At 36.4% G+C, this 23,223-nt stretch overlaps 1 protein-coding gene across 1 annotated transcript; it reads left to right on the top strand.

Annotated features, from left to right (window-relative positions):
* The first annotated feature begins 1,106 nt into the window (after positions 1 to 1,106).
* On the top strand, positions 1,107 to 7,975 carry LOC149846008 (alpha-amylase-like). Its single transcript, XM_089990191.1, has 6 exons — positions 1,107 to 1,212; positions 1,310 to 1,374; positions 5,843 to 5,869; positions 6,534 to 6,666; positions 6,795 to 7,588; positions 7,724 to 7,975. The coding sequence occupies exons 1-6, from the start codon at positions 1,107 to 1,109 to the stop codon at positions 7,973 to 7,975; spliced, it is 1,377 nt and encodes a 458-aa protein (XP_089846317.1).
* The last annotated feature ends 15,248 nt before the right edge of the window (positions 7,976 to 23,223 follow it).

Consider the following 23,223-nt stretch of genomic DNA (forward strand, 5'->3'; position numbering starts at 1 on the left):
AGAATAGTGTAATATACGTTTTGAGATATCCCGTCGTTAGAATGAGACTCTTAGAGTTACGGTTTTGGAGAGCCGTGAGGATACAAAAACTTCATGTGCGTTGTTGTTACCCCTGAACCCGATATTGAGGTTCTTTCTCCTGCCCATGATTTTAGGGAGAATCCACTACTTTACCTAGGGGTGGTGTGTAGACACAACTGTTGTTTTGGTATACCAAGAAAGTGACATTTATGGATGTTGAGGTCCCTGGTGTCCCAACATTAGATGTGAAGGTCTAATATTCTGAAGGTTGATTCGGTCGAGGGCTAAGTTTGAAACCCAGTAATAAAATAGAACTTGCGTGCTAAATTGCCTTGAGAACTCTACTTGACCTCGAGAATTTTTATCCATTTGGTGTATCTACGGGTAATAGTAATAAAAAGAGAAACTTAAGTTATGTGCATCCTAATAGGGACATGCATATAATAAGAGAACTTATTAAAGATAATAATTTATTTATGCATGTGCACTGACATCATGTATTTTCTAGTTATGCATTAGATCATGCATGCTTACTTGTTTCTTTATGATGCATAGTTGATTTCATAATATTGCATCCTGTTGCATGCCGAGTATATTTACTGCTTATTAAATTATGAAAATTGTTCTAGTAGTATCCCTCTAAATTATTGCATGAATCTTATTTGTATTCCTTATGCTTATTTGTTTCATTAGAGGAATTTATATACAAAATTTTTTGGATTTTGATACACCTACTTTTGTATTTTTTACAGCCTCAGAGGCTCAGTGAGGAGACTTGCTCTTGAGAGAAGTCACGAGGGGACTACATGACTACTTGACCGACTCTCTTGGACAACATGGTTCTTTTTTTTAATTTAATTTTTATGCACTCTGATATTTTGTATTTGTCTCATGACTATTATTTCTAAATTAATAAAGTTGGCTTGCTATGGTTTGGATGATGGGTGTAAGATCCCTTGTGGTTATGGTTATGTTAGAACTGTAAGGACCCTTGGTTTCTGAGAGTGTTTTTCGTAATTATAAAAATAAAAATAAAAAATTAAGACTTTTTAACGAGTATGAGATGAGGCCGTTACATAGACACCATGGCCCCGCACAGGCTTGTATCACATTTGAAACGGGGAACAAAGCAGTCTTTGCGGGGACCTCTCTGTTCCCGCATGGCATATTTTGAGTTTGAGGGACATGCACGTGAGTCGATGCATTCTGGACAAAACTTTGCATTAACGTGTCAGACGAGTCAAAACGCTACCTCATGGTATCATGCACCTCTAATATATCACTACAGAAAGCGAAGGTGGCCAGAGATGCATCCCTGGTGTTTTGCTTCTGCTTGCATTCGTTCTTGCTTCAGTTTCTTTGGAGGTTTTGGCATTGCTTTGCATGATCTGCGGAGGAGTTCATCGAAGAGTTGACAAGTTGGGGCCATTGCACTTTGGAGGTACAATTTTATGCTTTTTCTTGAGTTTTGATCTTGTAGTTTTGGTGTTGTGTGGTTTTTTTGTTATGGCGGAGGAAAGGGGGTACTGGAGTTTTTAGACTTATTTTGCATCTTTGCGTTAGATTATGAGTTTATCAAATAATAAACAACACATCAATTTAACTTGAAACAAGTGGACAAACACCAATTTTGGTCTCATTATTTTATTTTTTGTAAGGCCTTTGGTTGCTATGCTTTGATAAAATATATTGGAAATTGTTGTACATACATAGGGTTGAATATTCTTTAGTTGTAAATTGATTACTTTTGATGGGAAGGTTGGGGTTTAAAACAAATTTGCTTGATTATTTTTTGGTTGCTAGTGGATGGATCATGTGCATGAGAGACTGTTTTAACATATGCTTCTTTTATGAACTCAAATGTTTGATTTCAGCATGTTTTGGTGGTTTAAATGGCAATTGTAAAATTTGTTGGACGCATGTTTCATTTGCCTTTTGGTTTTGCTATTACTTAGTTAGAGATAGGAATTACCATACAATTCTATGACGTGAATGGATTTTAACTATTTAATGCTAACATAATATGGAATTGTATTATGTCATCTCTATAAATGGATTATTTAGGACATCATGGTTAGAAGATGGAAGGTAATGCTAGCTCATCTTGGGTCTTAATGAGATTGGGTTGAGCTTAGGTCTTATCATTCCTAGACCAAACTAGACATGTTCTTAATAGGCTTGGGTCTAGCCTAGGTCTCATTTGATTTTAGGCTGCAGTTGCAGTCCAATTGAATTGGTGATGTCAATGGATTAGTTTTGGTTCAGATTTCTGGGCTGCTGGCTAAGTCTATGTTAATTTGATTTTATATCACATTTCATATCCAAAACTAAGTTTGGTTAGCATGTAAGTCCTACTTTATATAACAGTGCATGCACTTGCATGTGTCAAGGTATGTTTTATATGTGTGGGTGCATCTATTTTTCTCTCTTATTTGCAGTTATATATAAGCTTTTAGTGAGTACTTGAAACATAGCATAATTGATTTGGGCATGACTATTCTGGTAATGTTGTGATTGGTCAATGTTGTTCATTATAATTTTCTCTACCTATGATCTGGTTATGGTACTAAAGACCAAGATTCCTAGCTTAGCTAAGTTTTTTGGTACTTGATTGCACTCCTTAGGAATTCAACTACAATGAATACAACCACAATTCCTGAAAAACTCAACTATAAGATTGTTAGCCTTCAATTTCTACTCAATATTAGAAAATTCTCTTGACTTTGAATTTAAATTGGTTTGATTGAGTTTGAATTTAAATTTTCTTTGCATTAATTTATTGTTACAATTGTTTCACCCATTTGTTTTGGTCAGTAGCGGAGCCATAAATTTAAATTAAGGTGGGCACAAATACGCTGTAAAAAAACAAAAAATTCTATGACAATAAATTATACTAACAAGTGCAAAGAAAATTGAAAAATTACAGGTGTGATTTCATAATTAGGAACCTTGGTTAAAACTAACATATTTTCAGTAATAAAGAAAATTATTTAAGTGTAGAGTACCATAATAACATGCCTGTATACTTTAAAATTTAGTTTTATTTGATATAAAGACTATAATGCACAGAGTCGGACCTGTAAAGAGGCCAATGAGGCTTGGGCCTCAGAGTCCCTGGGCCCAAAAAAAATTTAGGGGCCCATTTTTAAGGCCAATGAGTATTGTTTAGGTAGTTTATATAAATATTTTATATATTTTTATTTAATATAATATAAATATTTGGAATATTATATTTGTTTAATGTGAATGCAAATTTTATTGTAACTTTGATTCTTTAAAAAAAATTCGGAGGCGCTGCCCCCCGAACTCCTACTATTAATAGGGGGCCCATTTTTTCCCTCCGCCTCAGGCCCCATAAAACACGACTTTGATAATGCAACGTGACCAAGTTCAAGTTTCTATCTTGAAATGCATTCAACAAGATGTGAGAAAGGTTCACAAACATCTTACAAATAAATAGCAAATTAATTAGTCAATCTTTCAAAAAATCTACAAAGAATATTATAAATGTTTTATAAATAAATTAAAATACTAATCCAATGAACAAAAGATAAACTAATAGAAAACTAAAATATATTACCATCTTTTGATAAAAACAAATAGTTACTCTAACACATACTTTTTACAAGTGGCCTCATTGATTTTTTATATTTTGAAAGCCATTCTGATGGGCTGTAGTGGTGAACTTAGCGGCGTTTTTTTCCACAGGTAAAGACCTCCACCGGCAGAAAAATCCTAGGGTAATAAGCCCTTTCCTTGTAGTGTAAGAAAGGAAACCATGCCCATGCTAGGAACTCTTTGACTATCAGGCATGTTGTGATGGTCACGTTGATGCAAGTTGGGGATTGACCTTGCACACTTGCATATTAAGATAAGTGCATGAAAACGGTTCATATTTAGGCTGGATCATGGTTACTTTATGTATGAACTAATTTTTTTTTTTAATTCAAAATGGGAAAATTTACATCAGTAACAACCAGGAGTCACTGTCAGTGAACCAGATTAGAGAGAGCCAAAAAGAAAAGAACAGACAAAAAACAAAAACAGAGCAGTAACAGAGTTAGAACAGGGCATAACATTCAGTTAGAGAATGTAAGACCCTGTTTAGCAGAAACCAGACAGAAAAACCATCATATAAAACCAGTCATTCACTGCTGTTTGTATTCCTGAGACCACCTTGCAGAAGCCCTTCAAAAGTTCGTCTCCAAACACCCATGTAGCTGATAGCTTGAACCCCTTATCAGCAAAGTAGCAGCCATGTGTTGGACCCATTAAAGAAGCAAGCATGAATTAAACTTTTAACAAGTCGAATAAAATTTGGCTCTTGATATACTTTAGATTCAAAAGATTGAGGTCGGAAGTGAATCAGTACTGGTAAATAAACGGTTGGAAACAAGATTTTACATGTGGAAGCAATAAAAAGTAGAATGGATTCTATCAGGATGATGTATGATTTTGCTCATCATATGCCAATCCTATAGCTATCCAACTGAATGCATCTGGATGGCTAAGATCATATGTAAGAATGGCTGAGAATGTGGACAGCCAGGAAGAATTTGGTTGGACGCAGTGGGGGAGCCACATACTGGCCAGGATGGGCAAGTGCCCATCTTAACCCTAAAATCCCCAATAAAGGGGTTTGGGTCAGGGTGAAACTCTCCCCCCCTTCACTCTGATTTGGATTTCTTGCTCGGCCTCTGGTTGGACGGCTAGGATCAAAGAATCATATGTCAGAATATGATCCTTCTTCAATACCAGTTTTATATAAAATATTGATCTGAATCTCAATCCATGACCAGCAAGGTCTGATAAGATAACTGAATACCCAAAGATATCCTATTTGTGGATCTATATCAAAGAAAAAATTTGTGCGACCTGCATGGAAAGTTGGATATATAGTATGAGATTTTTTTCCACCCTATAGTTTTTGAGTTAAGACACTTTATCCTAGGGAATACTTTCTTCACTTTTTGACATGTTAAAACACATTGGCCGTCATGCATGGTTGCCTATTCTAGTTGTTAGTATCTTGCAAAGCAATAGCTTCACTCCAAATAACTGTTGGCCATTCTGGCACTAATATGTATTACTGTATGTAGACAAGAAGGGAATAAGACGCCCCACAAGAGGAAGCCACAAGAAGATGAAGTAAGCATGCACGCATAAAATTTAAGCACTCAAAATTAAGATAGAGTCGGCTTATGCACAAACTAGAAGTTGCAGTCAGCTCAAGAAGGCTAGGCTGTTTGATGTTCAGTGCAATGTAGACATGAAAAAGAAGAGTCAGTTTTATTTTATTTGTCCTATAACGACCATATACATTTGCATTAAATATTCCATAACCAACACTTGTGGCGTATTAGTCTTTGGTGGCCAAGGAAGTTTTCGAGTTGTTTTAGTTATGTCAAAGGGCTGTTGGTTTTCCGTTGGCAAGGGATGCTGAAACAGTCGAGTTCCCATTGTATGATTTCCTCTGTTGCCAAAATGAACGTCATCTTGGGGCCTGATTGAGACTGATAAGGGTGAAGCCATGGACTCTGACTTGGCATACTGGGGTCTACGTATGCTAATGGTAACTGAATCCAACGTCAAGATGGAGGCCTATGAATTGTTCATTCCTTATCTCTATTGTCGTTTACAACCACAGGCCATAGCATTAAATGCATTTATTGTTATAAAAGGCCAACGGTGGGGGCAAAGAAGAGCAGATCAAAGCTCTTCAACAGATCTGCTTCCTTTTTCAATGGCTTCCATCTGCAGGACTCACTTGCTCACTTTCTTCTTTCCTGTTCTCTTCCTTTTTATGTTTCCACTGTTCCAGTTTTCTTATGCCCAGCTTCTCTTTCAGGTAAATTAATTAAGTCAGCTCCGTGTGCTAGACTGCATTTTTTTTGTTTTCGTTGCGCTGGGAAATGTACGACTTAGTGTCTAAAACGTTAATTTGGATATATATATATATATTCTCCGGTAGTAAAAAATGTGAATGTTTCTCAAATAATACTTTTGCACCATTTAATTTATTTTTTGCATCTTGGTGGCAAAGATAGTAAACTTTTGTGGTTCATGGAGTTATTTCCTTCGACGCACCTTCTTGTTTGAAGCAAGGGGTGATTAGATTCATTAATTATTAAAACCCCAGACTCCTCTGTTTGTGGAGTTGGGATCCAAACATGGGCCATCTCATAAAAATGGCATCGATATGAATGGGGGAACCGGGATCTCATCATTTGAAATAGGATGGGTTCCATCATACATTCAATCCTAGCCATCCAGAATAGCCATCTAGCCGTTGATTGGAGCCCGAGCCAGCTCGGCTTGTTGTGCATCCCTAGATATTATTATTATCCATGACATTGCTGATGCTAGCTAGCTCGGATCCAACACTCTTTATGATACTGCGCCTCTGCCCGTCCAGCCACTTCATTCAATGGATAGCAAACCTACAAGAGACGACGATGCACATAACATGCAATCGGGGATTAATGGTGCATTTTATTTTGGTCGATTTTCAGGGGTTCAATTGGCAGTCGGCTAAGAACACACAAGGATGGTATCGTGTTCTCAAGAACTCGGTGCCTCAGATTGCAGAGGCTGGAGTTACTCATGTGTGGCTCCCCCCTCCCTCGCAGTCGGCTTCTCCTGAAGGTGAGTTTTAAGTTGTGTCATTCATTTTCCTTTTTGTTTTTTCCACGAAAAGCACGAAAGGAAAGTTCGCGCTGTTTTCTCATGCTATTTTTGTATATTTCATATAAAATCTTCATTGAATCAAGCAGGTTACCTCCCGGGGAGATATTACGATCTTGATGCCTCAAGGTATGGGACAGGGGCTGAACTGAGAGACCTCATAAGGACGTTCCATGCATCAAACATCAAGTGCTTGGCGGATGTAGTCATCAACCACCGAACGGCGGCCAAGAAGGACGGCCGAGGAGTGTGGTGCATATTCGAGGGAGGGAAGGGAGATGGCGGCCTCGACTGGGGTCCCTGGTCCATCTGCAAGGATGACACCCAGTACTCCGATGGAACTGGCAACCACGACACCGGAGATGCCTATGCAGCAGCTCCAGACATCGACCACCTTAACCAGAGGGTGCAGAAGGAGCTGACCGACTGGCTCATTTGGCTCAAGACCGACGTCGGCTTCGATGGGTGGCGCCTCGACTTCGCAAAAGGCTACTCGACAGACATAACAAGGGGCTACATCCAGCGAGCCCTGCCAGAGTTCGTGGTGGGTGAGGTGTGGAGTTCGTTGGGCTCGGACCCAGTTCAAGGCCCGGATGCTCATAGGAGGGAGCTCGACAACTGGGCTAGGGGTGCGGGTGGAGTCGCTACGGCATTCGATTTCACAACCAAAGGTGTGCTGCAGTCTGCTGTGAAAGATGAGCTGTGGAGGTTGAAGGACCCTCAAGGAAGACCTTCTGGGCTCATAGGAATCTCTCCAGAGAAGGCTGTGACATTCATAGACAACCATGACACAGGATCCACTCAGAACTATTGGCCTTTCCCGGCAGAAAAGGTGATGCAGGGTTATGCTTACATCCTTACACACCCTGGCGTACCCTCCATTGTGAGTATACACAGTACTACTATAGAATCACATCATTATTTAGCTGCTCTGGTATTTATAGTTCATATCATACATCTTTACGTGTTGAAAAAAAAAAGTGACCGCGAGTTGATGTACCTGTATTGGTTTGCGCAGTTCTATGATCACTACTTCGACTGGGGATTGGCGAAAGAGATTAAGATGTTAAGTGGGATTAGGGCTAAGAATGGGATTAAGCCTGGAAGCACTATTGAAATACTGGCGGCCGAGAAGGATCTCTATGTGGCAAAGATTGACGGGAAGGTCATCACAAAAATGGGGTCGAGATTCGATGCTGGGGGCCTCATTCCTCCAGGATTTCGCATGGTGGCAGCCGGGAAGGATTATGCAGTATGGGAGAAGATTTAATCAACACACAATACGAATATTTGACCATTTAATCATGTATCCGATTAATTTTCTCTTCTATGTTGTGGGGTTTTCATTTTTCTCTTTCATTAATTTGTTTAGAAGCCACTTATGAGCTTCATTTATTGCTATTATCATTCTTCAGTTATAAAAATGTTGCATAAATAAACTTGTTCTATTCATGTGACTAATTGCTATATATCTCTTCATCATCAGACCCATTAAGATAACCTTTGCCGCTCTTGGGACGAACTCGTGGTTTACTCTGATTATCACCAAAGTAGTAAAAGAATATTCGCTTTGGTTGTCCGAAGACCGCGAGGAAAGAAGAAAAATGAGTGATAAATGCGCATAATTAATGTTGCTGGTTGACCCTCAAAGGCGTGGTATCACTTGAATGATCTCACTGGAGGTTGCTTAGCTCCTTCAGTATTTTGATGAACCTTTTTTTTTAAACTAACTTGGGTGATAAAGTGTGCAATCACGTTGCACCTGACTAGGGGTGTAAAGGGTCAGGTTTAGTTAGGAGCTAGGTGGGACCAAACCCAAATCTGATTTGAGATGCTGGTACTGGGTTCGGACCTGGGTCCAATTGGACCCACTATAAGAGAGAAACCATACCTGGATCCTATAAAAATTACATGAACCAGACTTGGACCATACTAGGTAAAATAATACTTTTTAAATCTATTACTTTGAAAATTTGTGGATCTTAGTCAGCACTACGGTGGGTCTGGTATGAAATTTCATAAACCATACCCTTAACTATATATTAATTGGACCCTTTGAGTCTGACCTGGATTCTAATGGGAGCTCCTTGTTTATCCCAATACCCTGACCTTATAGGGTTTGGTACGAGTCACGTTTGGATCAAACCCAATATTTTTTCCCCTTTGTGATCCGTCTCATTGCTTTTTCTTCACTTTTTTTTTTCATCAAAAAGATCTTTTAACAATTCAGTGTCCCATAAACCAACGGGATGCTCCACTTGTATGGTAGAAAAATTTCAGTGTCCCCATAGGTTAGGAACTTAGGAGGTAGAAATGAAAGAAGACACGTCGGCGAATTTTGCCTTATCTTATGATGAGATGGTATTACAAACATATGATGGGATACCCTTCCAAGTTCCAATATGCACAGCGCAAGAAGATTTACTTTTAGAAGCATGTGTAAATTACAGGAAATCACCTGAATTACTACTTATTTCAAACCTGTTCTGCCCTGTTTTGCTCTGCTCTCTTTTTTTTTCCTCTGCATTTGACACTGGTTTTCTTTTTCGTCGGTCGACAGCTTTTTAAATTCTGTGTCTACTGGTCACCAACCTATCTTTTTTATATGACAAATGAAACTTTACTTGCAGCAAACAAAATCACTACAATCTCACTTATTTACGCACTCATGACCCTTTTAATTCTCTCTCTCTCTCTTATTGATAATCCAGCAGGGGTTAGGCAGACTCCGGCCGGGTACAATGGAGTCCGGATCGGGTGCAATATGAATATAAGAATATGTTCTCTTATGTGTTTAAGATCTCCACACTCGCTGGAACTGAATGAAAATAGATAGGACCACCCACCTAGCATGGGGATGTCGCCATCTATTGGCATAAAGCCAATTTGAATATAAGAATATGTTCTCTTGTGTTTAAGATCTCAGCCACCACTAACTCAACTCTCACCTTCTTGACCCTAAATATAATGTCATTACAAAGCTCCCAAATTATACAAATTGCTAGCTGAAATGACACTGTCCAAGCTTGCTGAATGGGTTTATTATTAAACTGCACCTTTGACCATGCTACCAAAGCTTCAATCAACTCATCTCTAGGTTTTCATCACCTTCCAAATGTTGGGTTTTGAATACCCTAATTGATGCAACGGAATAGATTTTTCGTCATCGCAATGGCAGACTTGTTGTCAAAATTGATGATGGTCGATCCTTCAAGCTTTTGCTGTAAATCTAAAAGAATTCTTCTAAGCCAAACTGCTCACTTACTGCTATGGAGCTATGATATATTCTGCCTCTGCAGTCGACAATGCAATTATATTTTGCTTCTTTGATGACCAATATATGATTTTGGATCCCAGGCAAAAGACATATCTTGAAGTACTTTTTCGATCATCAAGTGACTCTGACCAAACACTTTCTGTATAGCCCACAAGTTGAATGTTGTTTTCAGCAACATATTTGATTCAAAAAACTTTTGTACCTTGCAAATATTTCAAAATTCTTTTGGCTACTGCAAGGTAGAGTTTGCTTGGTTCACTTATAAACCTGGATACAAGACTAACGACATTTACAATGTTGGATCTTGTGTTAGTAAGATAAATCAATGATCCGACCAAGCTTCTATACATAGAAACATCCACCTTTTTAGCACCATCATTTTTTGCCAGCTTCTTATTAACACTCATTGGAGTGCTCATCGACTTACAATTCAACATTTTAGATTTTTTCAACAACTCTTCAAGATATTTTTCTTGAGAAATAAATTTTTTTCCTTTCTTCTGCTTGACCTGTATTCCAAGGAAATATTTCATAATTCCTAAATTTGTCATTTCATACTCCTTCATCATGTCATCTTTAAACTTAACGACCATTTTTGTATTTTATCCAACATAGATCAAATCATTCACATATAAGCAAACAGCTAGAAAATCTTCACCATCTCTCTTTACATATAGAGATGGTTCACTTGGGCTTCTTTGAAATTCTTTCTTTTAAAAATTTTAGTCTATTTTCATATTTCAAGCTCGCGGTGCTTGCTTTAAGCCATATAAGGCTTTCTTTAACCTATACACTTTTTCTTCATGTCCTTCCTTCTTAAAGCCAAGAGGTTGCTCAATATAGGCATCTTCTTTGAGTTTTCCATTAAGAAAAACACATTTTACATCCAGCTGATATATCAGAACTTTCAACTCGATGGAGATGACTAGCACAACTCGAATTGTCTCCATTCTGACAACTAGAGCAAAAGTTTCATTAAAGTCTACTCCAAATTTTTGAGAATAGCCTTTTGCTACAAGTCAGGTTTTATGCTTTTAAATTGACCCATCTTCATTGAATTTGGTTTTAAAAATCCATTTTAGACCAATTATATCTTTTTTTTTTGCCTATCTACCAATTCCCATGTATGGTTTTTCTCAATTGCATAAATCTCTTCGTTCATGGTAGTTTTCCAAATATCATCTTTGATGGATTCTTCATAATTTTGAGGCAAATGAAAACAATGCCATATAACAAGAAGCATATATATCTGCAAGAGATCTCACCTTTCTATGAGGAGTATCTGATTCTGAATTACTTGAGTCCATATGTTCTTTGCTTATAGAAGTATCTGGCATAGTCAAATTTGTCTCTCTTTGAGGTGCTTCTACTGAGCGTGTTCCCTAGTCCCATTCACTTTTTTCATCAAAAATTACATCTCTTGAGATAACCAACTCCTTTGTGTTTGGGTTAACGAGGCGATATGCTTTTAAAGTATCACTATAACCAATAAAAATAAACTTTCCTCCCTTCTCATCATTTTTTTCTCTGTTTTGAGAAAGAATTTTGCTATAAGCAATACAACAAAAAACTTTAAAATGACTTACTTTTGGTTTGTGCTTGTATCATGCCTTATACTGAGTTTTGTTGTGAATAGACTTGGTGGGAGCTCTATTCAAAATATACACTGTTGTGTTAAGGCTTCGACCCAAAAACTGTTTGGAAGATTCTTTCCTTTTAACATGCTCCTTGCCATTTCAATAATAGTGCGGTTTCGTCGCTCTACGACACTATTTTATTATGGCATTTTTGCTGCACTTAGTTGCCTTTTGATGCCTTGGATTTTACAATAGCTCCAAAATCCATTGGATCTAAATTCTCCTTCGCGATCAGTCCTTAATCTTTTCAATTTGAACCCGCTCTCCTTTTCTGCATAGGCTTTAAATTCTTTGAAAATGGAGAATGCTTCTGACTTTTGTTAGAGAAAGTATATCCACATCATTCTGCTGAAGTCGTCAACGAAGAGTAAAAAATACTTTCTTCCATTATGAGATTCTGTCCGCATCGGTCCACAAATGTCTGCACGAACCAATTCAAGAAGATGCTTTGCCTTCCAAGATGAATTTGAGAAAGGAAGTCCATGGAATTTGCCATATATACAGCCTTCACATATTTTATTTTCTCCATCGATATAAGGAAGCTCAACCACCATATTTTTTTGCTTCAATAATTTAAAACTTTGATAATTTAAATGTCCAAATCTTAAATGCCAAAGATTTGATATATCTAAACTTTCAACCTTTAGTATTTTTCCTTCACATGAACTCATAGTCAAGGGAAAGACCTTATTTGTAGCCATCTTCACTTTGGCTATTGTTTACTGACTATTTTTGTCAATAATAGTATATTTGTCATTATTAAAGTTTACTAAGTACCCCTTTTTCATCAGTTGACCAACACTTAACAAGTTCTATGCTAAACTAGGTACATAAAAAATATTATGGATGAGTTTGGTCTGACTTGATTTAGTTTTGACTGCTATGACTCTTTTGCCTTTAACATTTTAAGATTTTTTGTCTCCCACTCTTACTTTGGAGGTGATACTTTCATCAGGTTTAACGAAACACTTTTTATTTTCAGTCATGTGATTGCTACAACCATTATCTACATACCATATATCATTTGGTTCTTACTCAACGTTCATTCAAGAGAAGACAATTTGATTTTTCCCATCTTCATTTTTTGAGAAATTGGCTTCATGTTTTTCTTGAAACCAACAGTCCTTTTGAGAGTGATTTGGTATTCGACATCTTGTACATTTGAATCAACATTCTCTAGACTCATGCCCAGATTTTTTGCAGACATGGTTGTATTTTTTTTATTGCTTAAATTGCCTTGGTTGACTAGAATAATTTTTTCCTTTGCTGTGACCTTTGAGAAACTTTTGATTTCTTTCTTTTGAAAAATGAGGTCTTCTTTTGAAGCCTTTTTTTTCTTTATCTATATTGAGCTTTGTTTGGAGTGCATGATCAATCACTTGAGATTCAGTCCTTACAATCCGCTTCTCATATGCCTCGAGAGATCCCATCAATTCTTGTAATGATAGAGTTGATAGATTTTTTGACTCTTCTATGGCTGCTATGACATAATCGTACTTTGACGACAAACTTCTTAAAAAATGTTCAACTATTTTTTTCTCCTTAATTTTATCGCCATAGCTCCTTATTTGATTGATAATCCCAACAACTCTAGTAAAAAACTTTTGAATGGATTCATTATCTTTCATAGACAATGTATCAAAATCTCTCTGCAATGCTTGCAGCTTGATAGAGATAATCTTTTTCGAGCCTTGAAATTCATTCTTTAAAATATCCTAGGCTTCTTTGGATGAAGTTGTTATCATAATTTGGGAAAAGATAGCATTGCTTACCCCAAGTTGGATATATAGAAGTGCTTTTGCATCCTTCTTCTTGTTATCCTTAAATTCTTTTTGTTTTGGAGCAGTCCATGATGCAAAAATTGCATCATTAGTTGATTCTTCGTAATCGCTATGGATAATCTCCCAAAGCTCTTGTGAGGCGAATAGAGTCTTCATTTTAAGACTCCAAAAATTATAGCCTCCACCATCAAACATGGGCACTTGGATTTGGGAGATATTGGCACCAAAGTTATTCAAATTTTCTGCCATGATTTTGATGTAAGTGTGGTCTCCTTCAACCTGGCTCTTGATACCACTTGTTGGGTTTTGAATACCCTAATTGATGCAATGAAATATGGCTATAGCCACAAAAAATAAGGTTGAGAAGAAGAGGAACTTAAAAGTTTTTCTTACACTTACACACGAATGCACTAAAAAAATAATAATATTTTATTAAGCAAATGAGATGAGATTGCATGTTCAACACAAGAAGGATGAGGAGTTTATATAGAGCCCAAAAAGAAACATACCATGTCCCTTAAAAAGGTTGCACCTTTTTAAAAGAAACCCAATACCTTTTGGTAAATTTAAAAGAGACATAAAGTTGCATCCTTTCATCAAGCAAGGTGTCTCTTTGAAAATTTAAGACACTGGTGTAAGTTTTATGAAATAAATTTTTAAAGATATATTTTTGATAAACACATTTTGTGAAACCCAGCCACTAAGTAATAAAAAAATTGGCTCACACTAGGGTGAGATCCAGGTCAAACTCAGGGAACAGGAGAAAACTTTGTATTTCACAGAAGGACAAGCTTTATTGACTTTAAAATAAAAATAAATGAAAATAATTAACAATTACAATGTGTTACCCTCTTGCAGAGGTCTCAAAAAGAATAATAAATAGTTTTATTATAGACCCAAATTAATGAATTAAATAAACCTAAGATAAAAGAAAAGAGAAAAGTGTCTTCACTGCTTGAGTTCTAGTCCCTTACAATGCATCTACCTTACTTGAACCTCAGAGTTACTATTAAAGGCTTTTAGTTTTTCACTCTTAAAAGGTTTTGGCTCTGCTGAGGGCTCTTTTAGGGCTCAAAAGGCTTTTTGAGAGGACCTTTTGACGACCTATCACACGTCCGACCGCTTTCCTGCAAAACAAAAATACAAAACGAGCAGAATAAAGCACATAAACAATACCAAAATCTGATATTCTAAACAAGAAAATCAAGAAACTAACCTAACAACTTATAACAAACTTGTAACAAATAACTATCATGTAACAAACTAAATCACTAAATGACAAAATAACAAACTCACTAACTAAATAACAATAAAGAAATTAACTAATGTAACAAACTAATAACAAATTATGAAACTAATTAACAAACTAACTTAATAACAACTATGAATCAATTTAACTAGTTGGAAAACAAACTAAACAACTATTAAACAAACTTATTATAAAGAAAAACTTGAATAGCATTAAGTTAACTAACACAAATTAATAATTTTATTTTAAGCAAAGTGTGACATAGAAAAAAAACCTCACACTAAGTCTAACTACTTTCAAAATAAATAAAGTCAATCTAACTGAATCTAGATAACAAGAGATGTTAACTACTCAACTACTAACAAAACTAAAATAAATTTACCTATTCTAGCTACCGTAAAGATAAAATATTGAATAACCTTGCTGATAAACAAAACTAAACTACGGCTAATGCAAAAATGACACTTAATCAAGTTATGAGTAGTTTAATAGTTAACTCAATCCTAACTAATGTATGAACTAACCTACGACTAATGTAATTAACTCGAATTGAATCACGTTGCTGAATGACTATCTCACATTAACGTTGATCACGTTAAACTGTAATTTACGTTAATACCCAGAATGTTAGTGCCATAACGTGAGATGCTATATCAATCCGCATGCTGATATACTGAGTTTCTATGGTCGGTTGTACTCAGAACTACTTTATTTCGCAGCTTAACTATGCATGTTCTAACTGGTTGCAGATTGACGGGCTGATTAAGGGAGGCAGCAAACAGCAGATCGCATAAAAATGTTAAATCTGTAAGAACGCATGGCTTGCGAGTTAAGAAGTATTTTGTAACTTGTTTATTGCTGCAGTTCCCAAACTGAGTCTTGGGATAATACAAACCCACGCAGGTCTTGCGTCCACACAGATCTGTGTGATCTTAAGAAATCATGCAGATCGTGTGTTATTATAACCAGCTCTGACGTTATGTGTAATCCAATCAGAAAGAACTTAAACAAAACTACCCTAAGACAAGTACTGATTTATACACTAACTATTGCAGAAAATTAAATCTTATACTATGTTAAATCACAATTTACATTGGATGCTATGCACGTGCAAAAGATAAAATATGATGTAAGCAATGCTTAAGAAATCACAATATATGCATTCGATGAATGAAAACAAAACAAAGAATCTAGTCTATGCACTTAAACGTAAAGAGAAGAGGCAAACCTCACGGTCTGACTCTGACAGAGAGGTTGAGAAGAAGAATATGGTCTTTCTCCGGGCTGCATGTAGCTTCGACGATGGGGACAAGAAGGAGCTGGCAAAAGCAAGGATTAGAATCCAGATGAAATAAAGAGGGAAAGAAGAACCAAGGGAGGAACCGACCAAGAGTAAAATGGGGGAAGAAGAGAAGAGAGATAGGGAGACAGAGCTGCGTGAAATTCAAGGGGAAAGATGACCCCTCTGTTGAAATAATACTATTTATATTAAAAACATTAGGTCAAAACTAAAATTTCTAAAAAGTCTAACTAAATTTCAGAAGTTCTAAAAACTTCTCTCCTCTAAAAACATGTTTCATAAAAACAACTTCTAAACCAACTAGAATATTAAATAACAATTCCTAAGCTAATTAAACTACCAATTAAAAAGTTTTAAACTAATCAAAACACTGAAAACTCAGGGAAGAGCTTGAAATATGTGATTTTATCTTTATTTTTTAATTTAAAGCAGTTTCTCAAAAATGTTGACATGAATGGATTTTTAATGCAATTTTTAACTTTTGTTTAATAAAAAGTTGTAGCTAATAATCGGTCCTAAGATCTTTAACTATGACCCATTGACTTTTAAGTACGGCTTTAGGTTGTAGTTAATACTCCCGCCAAACTTTTTGGTGAAGATTGTAAGCCTTCGATATATCATCTTCATTTGTAGCATCGTCGTCTCTGGTGGTGAAGATTGCAAACCTTCGATGCAAATTTCTCTCCTCTCAGAGCATTTGAAGAAGGGGATGTTGATCCATTGATAGTGTGGGGGACGCAATGCCTCCTCCTCGACATCGACCTCCAAGTGAGAGACCTAGTTGCTAGAGAGCCTGAACCCCAGGTTGTGGCCAATCCTCATGGTGATGTCAGTGGCCCAAAAGTTCTTGCAGTGGGGTACCCTGTTTACTTTGACCATGTACTCTAGCTCCATCGAGTCTGCCATTGCCACTATAGAGTCAGTGTCGAGGCTCAGAACGACGATCGAGATCTTCCTGCAACTCAGGTCTAGCCTTAGATAGTGTGTCGCCATGGCCATGGGCGGACATGGTAGGGCAAGGGACAGAGGGGAGAGACTTGAGAGAAGCTAGGGAAAGTTTGGGGGAGTTCCAGAGCACTCCTGATCTAAGCAAGATCTTGACGACATGAGCGTATCTGTTCATGGCAGCTTGCATGAGAGGGGTGAGGTCGTTCCTATCAACATGGGAGACGTCTATGATGCTCCCCACCAACTATTCCACCTTGTTGCAATCACCATCGCGAGCGGCCGCTCATAAGTTCTCCCCTTCTTCCTCCATCCTCTTAAGCAAATAGCCCTCAAGGTAGCTGGGGTGTATCAGTGGCCGACGAAGGTCCTTTTATACCATTTTTTCTTCTTCTTGCCAGCTCACACTAGCAATAAGGGCTATCAGGCAAAGTCAACCCTCTGCAGTCAATAACCTCAAGCAGCACTGCTGACGGTTCCTAGGTTTTTCGGTGAGGGTTGTGTCCTTGCTGATCTTCTAGTGGCGGTTGACGTTGAGTCTGTGTACACCATAACTGAAGCTTTGATACCAATGTTAGAATTTAGATTGGGGTTTGCACAGAGTGATGGAGGAAAAAAATAGAGAGAAGAAGAGGGAGATGGAAAAAAAGTGAGAAACAACCTGCTTCAAAGGGGCTCCTGCTCGATCATGACATGCAATGTGTATAGGTCGGGGATTTATAGTCCTTCCCTAGGTGGCCATTTTATGAGCCTTGAATGGAAATTTTAATCTCATTCAATACATTATAATGAGATTTTAATTCCCACATTATGTGAGTTACGAGCTCACCATTGTGTGGCTCTTTGGATTTCAGTGTGAGACCCTATGATCACATTGGATCCATTATCTAGGTTTAACACACCTAATCTCAATTCTCCACCAACTAGGTTGGTTACAAAATGGGCACTATGCTAAGATTGCAACCGCAACTTGATAACAAGGTGAATAGCATGTTGGAAAAGTTTCAAAATATAACATATTTTGTAAAGTTTTTGGTGATTTATTGTTTTCCACCAAAAGTGCTTTGAAAATATTTAGTCTCATATTTAAGAGGGTGAAATTTTTCTAGTGGTTTAAATAGAGTGTTTGTTCTCCATTCTTTACTTTGATAAAACCTGTGTGTTAGGGTGACTTGCAGACGTTGTTGCGCTTTGCTAAGGAACAGACAAGTCGTTCACGCACATGCATGTGAGTGTGTATGTGCAAGGGCGCTTGAGGAACAATATGGTGTTTTGATGAACTACTTTGCACTTTGCACGCTCACAGCGGTGCGAGACGCATGTGAGGTGTTGAGGTCTGTTTTGACCAAGCCATCTTTTGACTTTTCATTTTTTGAATGGTTTGACAGTTTGAAAGACTTTAAAAATGCATTTATATAGCGTTTATGGGGCATTGTGACTGTTGAACGGTTTTGGAAGTCCTTGATCATTAGTCAAAGGCGGGTGACCGTTCAGGGTCTTTTTCATCCAATTTTTAAACCGTTGAATTTATGGCCTTTAATTTCATTTATCACAAAAATGTTTTGGCCTTCTTAAAGTCTATATATTTCTTCATTTTTCGTCTTTTGGATCATCAAATTTTTTAATTCTCAAGCTTTCTCTCTTTCTATTCTTTTGTTCACGATTTGGCTTGCCAAGTTCAAGTGTGGGAGAGGTCACCTAATCTTGCAAAGCAGTGACTCTCTTGAGGTTCAAGCCTAGTTGTATCCTGACAACTCAGCTGTGAAAAACCCTTTTCATATCTTCAGAATTTCTGAAGTGGGGCAATTGAAGTTCTAAAGATAGTAATCCTATGAACATGCCTCTAGGATTGGGATCTCGATTTTCCTAAATCCTCTTTTTGGTCACCAATTGTTCCAACATAGCAATGATTTCTTAATCTTACTAGTTACTCTTATTGAACATGGTCACTCAAATTTGCACTCCTGAAATTGTATGTGATTGGAGACCTGGCCATACTGGTCTTAGCTTGCCATACTTGTGGTTGATTTCTATCAGCGTAAACTCTTCCCCTCTCAACTCCCAGGGAACCTTTTACTTCACCTTGCTAATGGAGATGTCGATCGGGCACTCAATCAGGAGTAGGAGGGATGCCTCTAATGAGCAACTTTGAGAGATGCTTTCATAAGATAGTTTAGGCAACATATAAGAATTACAAAAATCTTGAAGGGCCTCATATTGTTGGAGCAGTTTACAGGTCATCACGAGTTCAAAACCCACATGTGCGCATCATTTGCTGTGAGGCTGAAGTTAGTTGTTCTCCCTGATGGGCAAGTGTGACTTCAGGTTCTTCACGAAATAAGTTAGAGAGTGATGTTTTTTCTTATTTACCTTAGAAAAATAAAATGGGTGTTGTGGGTGTCTTGAATCTTGAACTTGTTTTGATCCATGGCCATATTTGAAAATATTTTAGAGACCATGTAATGAAATTTTTCAATGAAGATTGCGGTAGTCGCGAAGGGTTTAGATTTTGGGCCCTTGGTTACATATATTGCCCCCACTTTTAGAGTTGCGCATGAGAGTTATTGGATGAATTAGGGATTAAGGTTTTGAGATCTCTATACCTCACAATTATATTTTCTTATATTTTGTTAGTAGGTTTTTCTCCATCGGCTATGGACCTAGGCCTTAGTGCTCGACCATGTAAATTTTGTGTCCTCTCCTATGTTCTCCTTATCTTGTGGTTTGTTTCATTCTATTTGTGGTTTTGCATAAAAGTGATTGTCTAAATGATCGTATAAAGTTTGAATCTCAGTAGGTTTGTTCGTGAGACATATATGTTTCTTTAAAATATCACAAATGTCAGTTTTATTTTCATTTGGTATTTTTACTTGGGAAATAAATTACAAGTTTTATAAAATGAAATCAGCAAATTCCATTGACACAAATCTGGTGTATTTTAATTGGAATCTAATGTGGAAACTATTTTCCATAAAATTTTGTTGTTTGATATTTGCCTAAAAATTCTTTAAATGAATATTGTCAAGGTTTTGACATGAATCATGCCAAAAGTATATCCCAGGATAAACAAAAGAAAAAAATTTGTAACTTTGCAAGTCATCTTTTTAAAGGCTATATAAAGTCCAAATCTGACATTAGCTTTTGCAAAATCTGAAATTGGACCTTAGATCTAGATTTGATCCATGAATTACATAATGTACACTACAAACAACTGATACCAATTTGAATGTTTACAATATAAAAGTAATAGATTTATACTGGACATCCAACTAACTTGATATATTTTCTTTCCTCGTGATAACTAATAAACTAGCATAGAGTCTGAGTATGAATCTAAATTTGACTAGATCCAATCTGGTACGTTGAATTTAAATATTTTTTATATTGCAATATATGATAAAGATTTGAAATAAGAGTTTTACATGTAAGACATGCAATTGAATTAGATTAGATCTAGATCCAAACATAAAACCACCATGACCAATTTCATTCACATCTAATCCTTTTCTTAATGTAAAATCTAGTTTATAATGAGTTTTGATTTGGATTTGTTATTTCGAATCCCCATATTCAATGTATGGAGAGAGAGAGAGAGAGGTTTGGAAATGCATAGAGAAAAACCCATTCTATTTATGGAAAATGGCCGTATTGTACGACAAAAATGATGTATTTTTTAGATATGGCCCATAATTTTTAAATTCTCCTTATGTTCAAATTTGCAAATTTTCAGCTTTGAAATAACTTTTTTACCGTTCACACATGTGAACCTCCAGATATTAGAATTTTCTCTTAAATACGTGAATATGTGAATTTTCTCCCAAATATGTAAATTTTCTCTTAAATATATAAATATGTGAATTTTCTCTTAAATATGCAAATTTTCTCTCAAATGTGTGAATATATAGATTTTCTTTTAAATATGTGTTTTTCTCTCAAATGTGCAAATTTTCTCTCAAATATGTGAATATGTCAATTTTCTCCTAAATATGCAATTTTTCTCTCAAATGTGTGAATATGTGAATTTTCTTTTAAATATGTATTTTTCTCCCAAATGTGCAAATTTTTTCTCAAATATGTGAATATGTTAATTTTCTCTTAAATATGCGAATTTTCTCCTAAGTATGCAAATTTTCTCTCAAATATGTGAATATGTGAATTTTCTCTTAAATATGTGTTTTTCCTCTCAAATATGTAAATTTTCTCCCAAGTATGTGATTTTTCTCTCTCAAATATGTAAATTTTCTCCCAAGTATGTGATTTTTCTCTCAAATATGTGAATTTTACGCTATATATATGAATTTTCTACTAATCATGTGAATTTTCTTCATTCTGGAGTGAGGTATAACATTTTAAGAAGAGTAATTTAGCATGGGAGTTGCGAAATGGAGAAGATGCACATGTTTGATGTGTGAATCTACTTTGTTAGGATGAAAATCACAGATTTAAGAGAAAAATAGTATATTTAAAAGAAAATTCATATATTTGAGAAAAAATTTGCATATTCATATATTTGAGAGAAAATCACAAATTTAAGAGAAATTTCTCATATTTGTAAGGAAAATTCACATATTTGTAAGGAAATTCTCATATTTTCATATTTTGTAGAAAATTCGCATAATCACATATTTGGGAGAAAATTTGCATATTCGGAGAAATTATACATATGCGAAGGGTAAAAAGGTCCATTTAAAGCAAAAAAAAATTATGAATTTAGACATGAGGAAAATTTAAAAATTATGGGACATTTTGGGAAACACGTTATTTTTGTCTTACAATACGGTCATTTTCCATTTTATTCATTTCTTAAGAAAGTGAATCTTTGAATGAAAAATCATAAAAAGAGAGAAAGAGATTTTTTTTTCTTGGGATAACGAGGGAAACCTCACTGAATTCATTTGTGTAAAATCCTAGGCCCCCCGTTACCTACTAAAGAGTACAACCAATTTCAATCCGGATTGCAAAAGACGTGCACATGTAGGTTTTGAACTTTTGACATCTGGTAAACTTGGTGACATTGATGAGTTGCCTAACCCTCATAGGATGGGAGAGTGAATTCCTTATTAATTGATAAGTTCAGCTGACCAATGAGAATATGTGTCAGTTATTCAAAAAGAAAAATAAAGAGAATAGGTCTCAGTCAACGCTAGCTGGTTCTCCTAGTTGTGAGCACCCTTGTGGCCCATGCAGACCCTGGTCAGCCGAGTGCTTACCCAAGGGGGTCAGCATACCGTTACTTATTCGACTATTATGATAGTCTTTCTATATAGTATATTGATTGTAGGTTATATTTGAAAAAAAAATGCCTTTAATTGAATGGCAGTATCCAAATATGTCTATAAGGGCTTGTTTGTGAACGGATGACCTTATTTGAATTAATAAAATTATTCAGGGAAAATTCCATAAAAAGTGATTGAACTTTGTCATTGCAATTGATGAAAGGAGAATTGTCCTTCAATTATGATGAAACATTAATCTGATTGTAAATCAAGTCAGCCAAACTATTAGATATTGGTGCATTTTTTGTTCCAAGATGACATTTCATGAAATGTGTGAAATGCATAGCAATATTGAGTAATTAATAAATTTTAATGCCAGGCAAGGTCATTCCTTGCAAAATCAACGAATACCTGGCTCTCTCAAAGTGGCCACCACCTTGTCAAGGGTTGTGCCCGGGTTGATACACTCCTCAGGTGATTTTTCCGTTCCTATATGAAAAAAAAAAGTTAAGTAGATAAGTTACCGTAGCTTTCAGAGGTGGGCCGCGTAAGACGGGATGGTCGTAGAGCACCGCCCGGGGTTTTTCTTGCTTGCCAAGTGTTCTTCATAAAAAACAAAACAAAACAAAAGAATCGTTAAACTTTTCTTCAACAAAGTTTAAAACTGTCATCAATGCTGCCATCACACTGACCAACAAGATATGCTTCATCCCTTCTAGTAAAAGATAGAAGTAAGCTTATCCACAAATTTGAAGATATATGCAGACGCCGGCGTCAGCATAATGGCCGGTGCTTTCTTTCGGCTCAGAGTAATCTAGACAGATGAAAAAGAACATTGAAAGTTTTATTTTATTGTATACATTGCTTTAAATAATCCATAACCAACATGTCTGGCTTATTAGCCTTCGGTGGCTAAAGATTTTGAGTTTGTTTTAGGTTGGCCAATGGGCTATCGATTTTCGGTTGGCCAAGGATGCTCCATCAGTCGGTCACCCATTGTATGACTTGTTCCACTTTTGCTTCGTCATTTTGAGCTACGAATAAAGTAAACCGCACCAAAACCAATTCAGGGACAATGCACTCTGACTTTGACGGGACCCTCTCTCTCTTTTT

This window comes from Nuphar pumila, chromosome 2 (genome assembly GCF_984573655.1).
Source record: "Nuphar pumila chromosome 2, dmNupPumi1.hap1.1, whole genome shotgun sequence".
NCBI classification, from domain to species: Eukaryota; Viridiplantae; Streptophyta; class Magnoliopsida; order Nymphaeales; family Nymphaeaceae; genus Nuphar; species Nuphar pumila.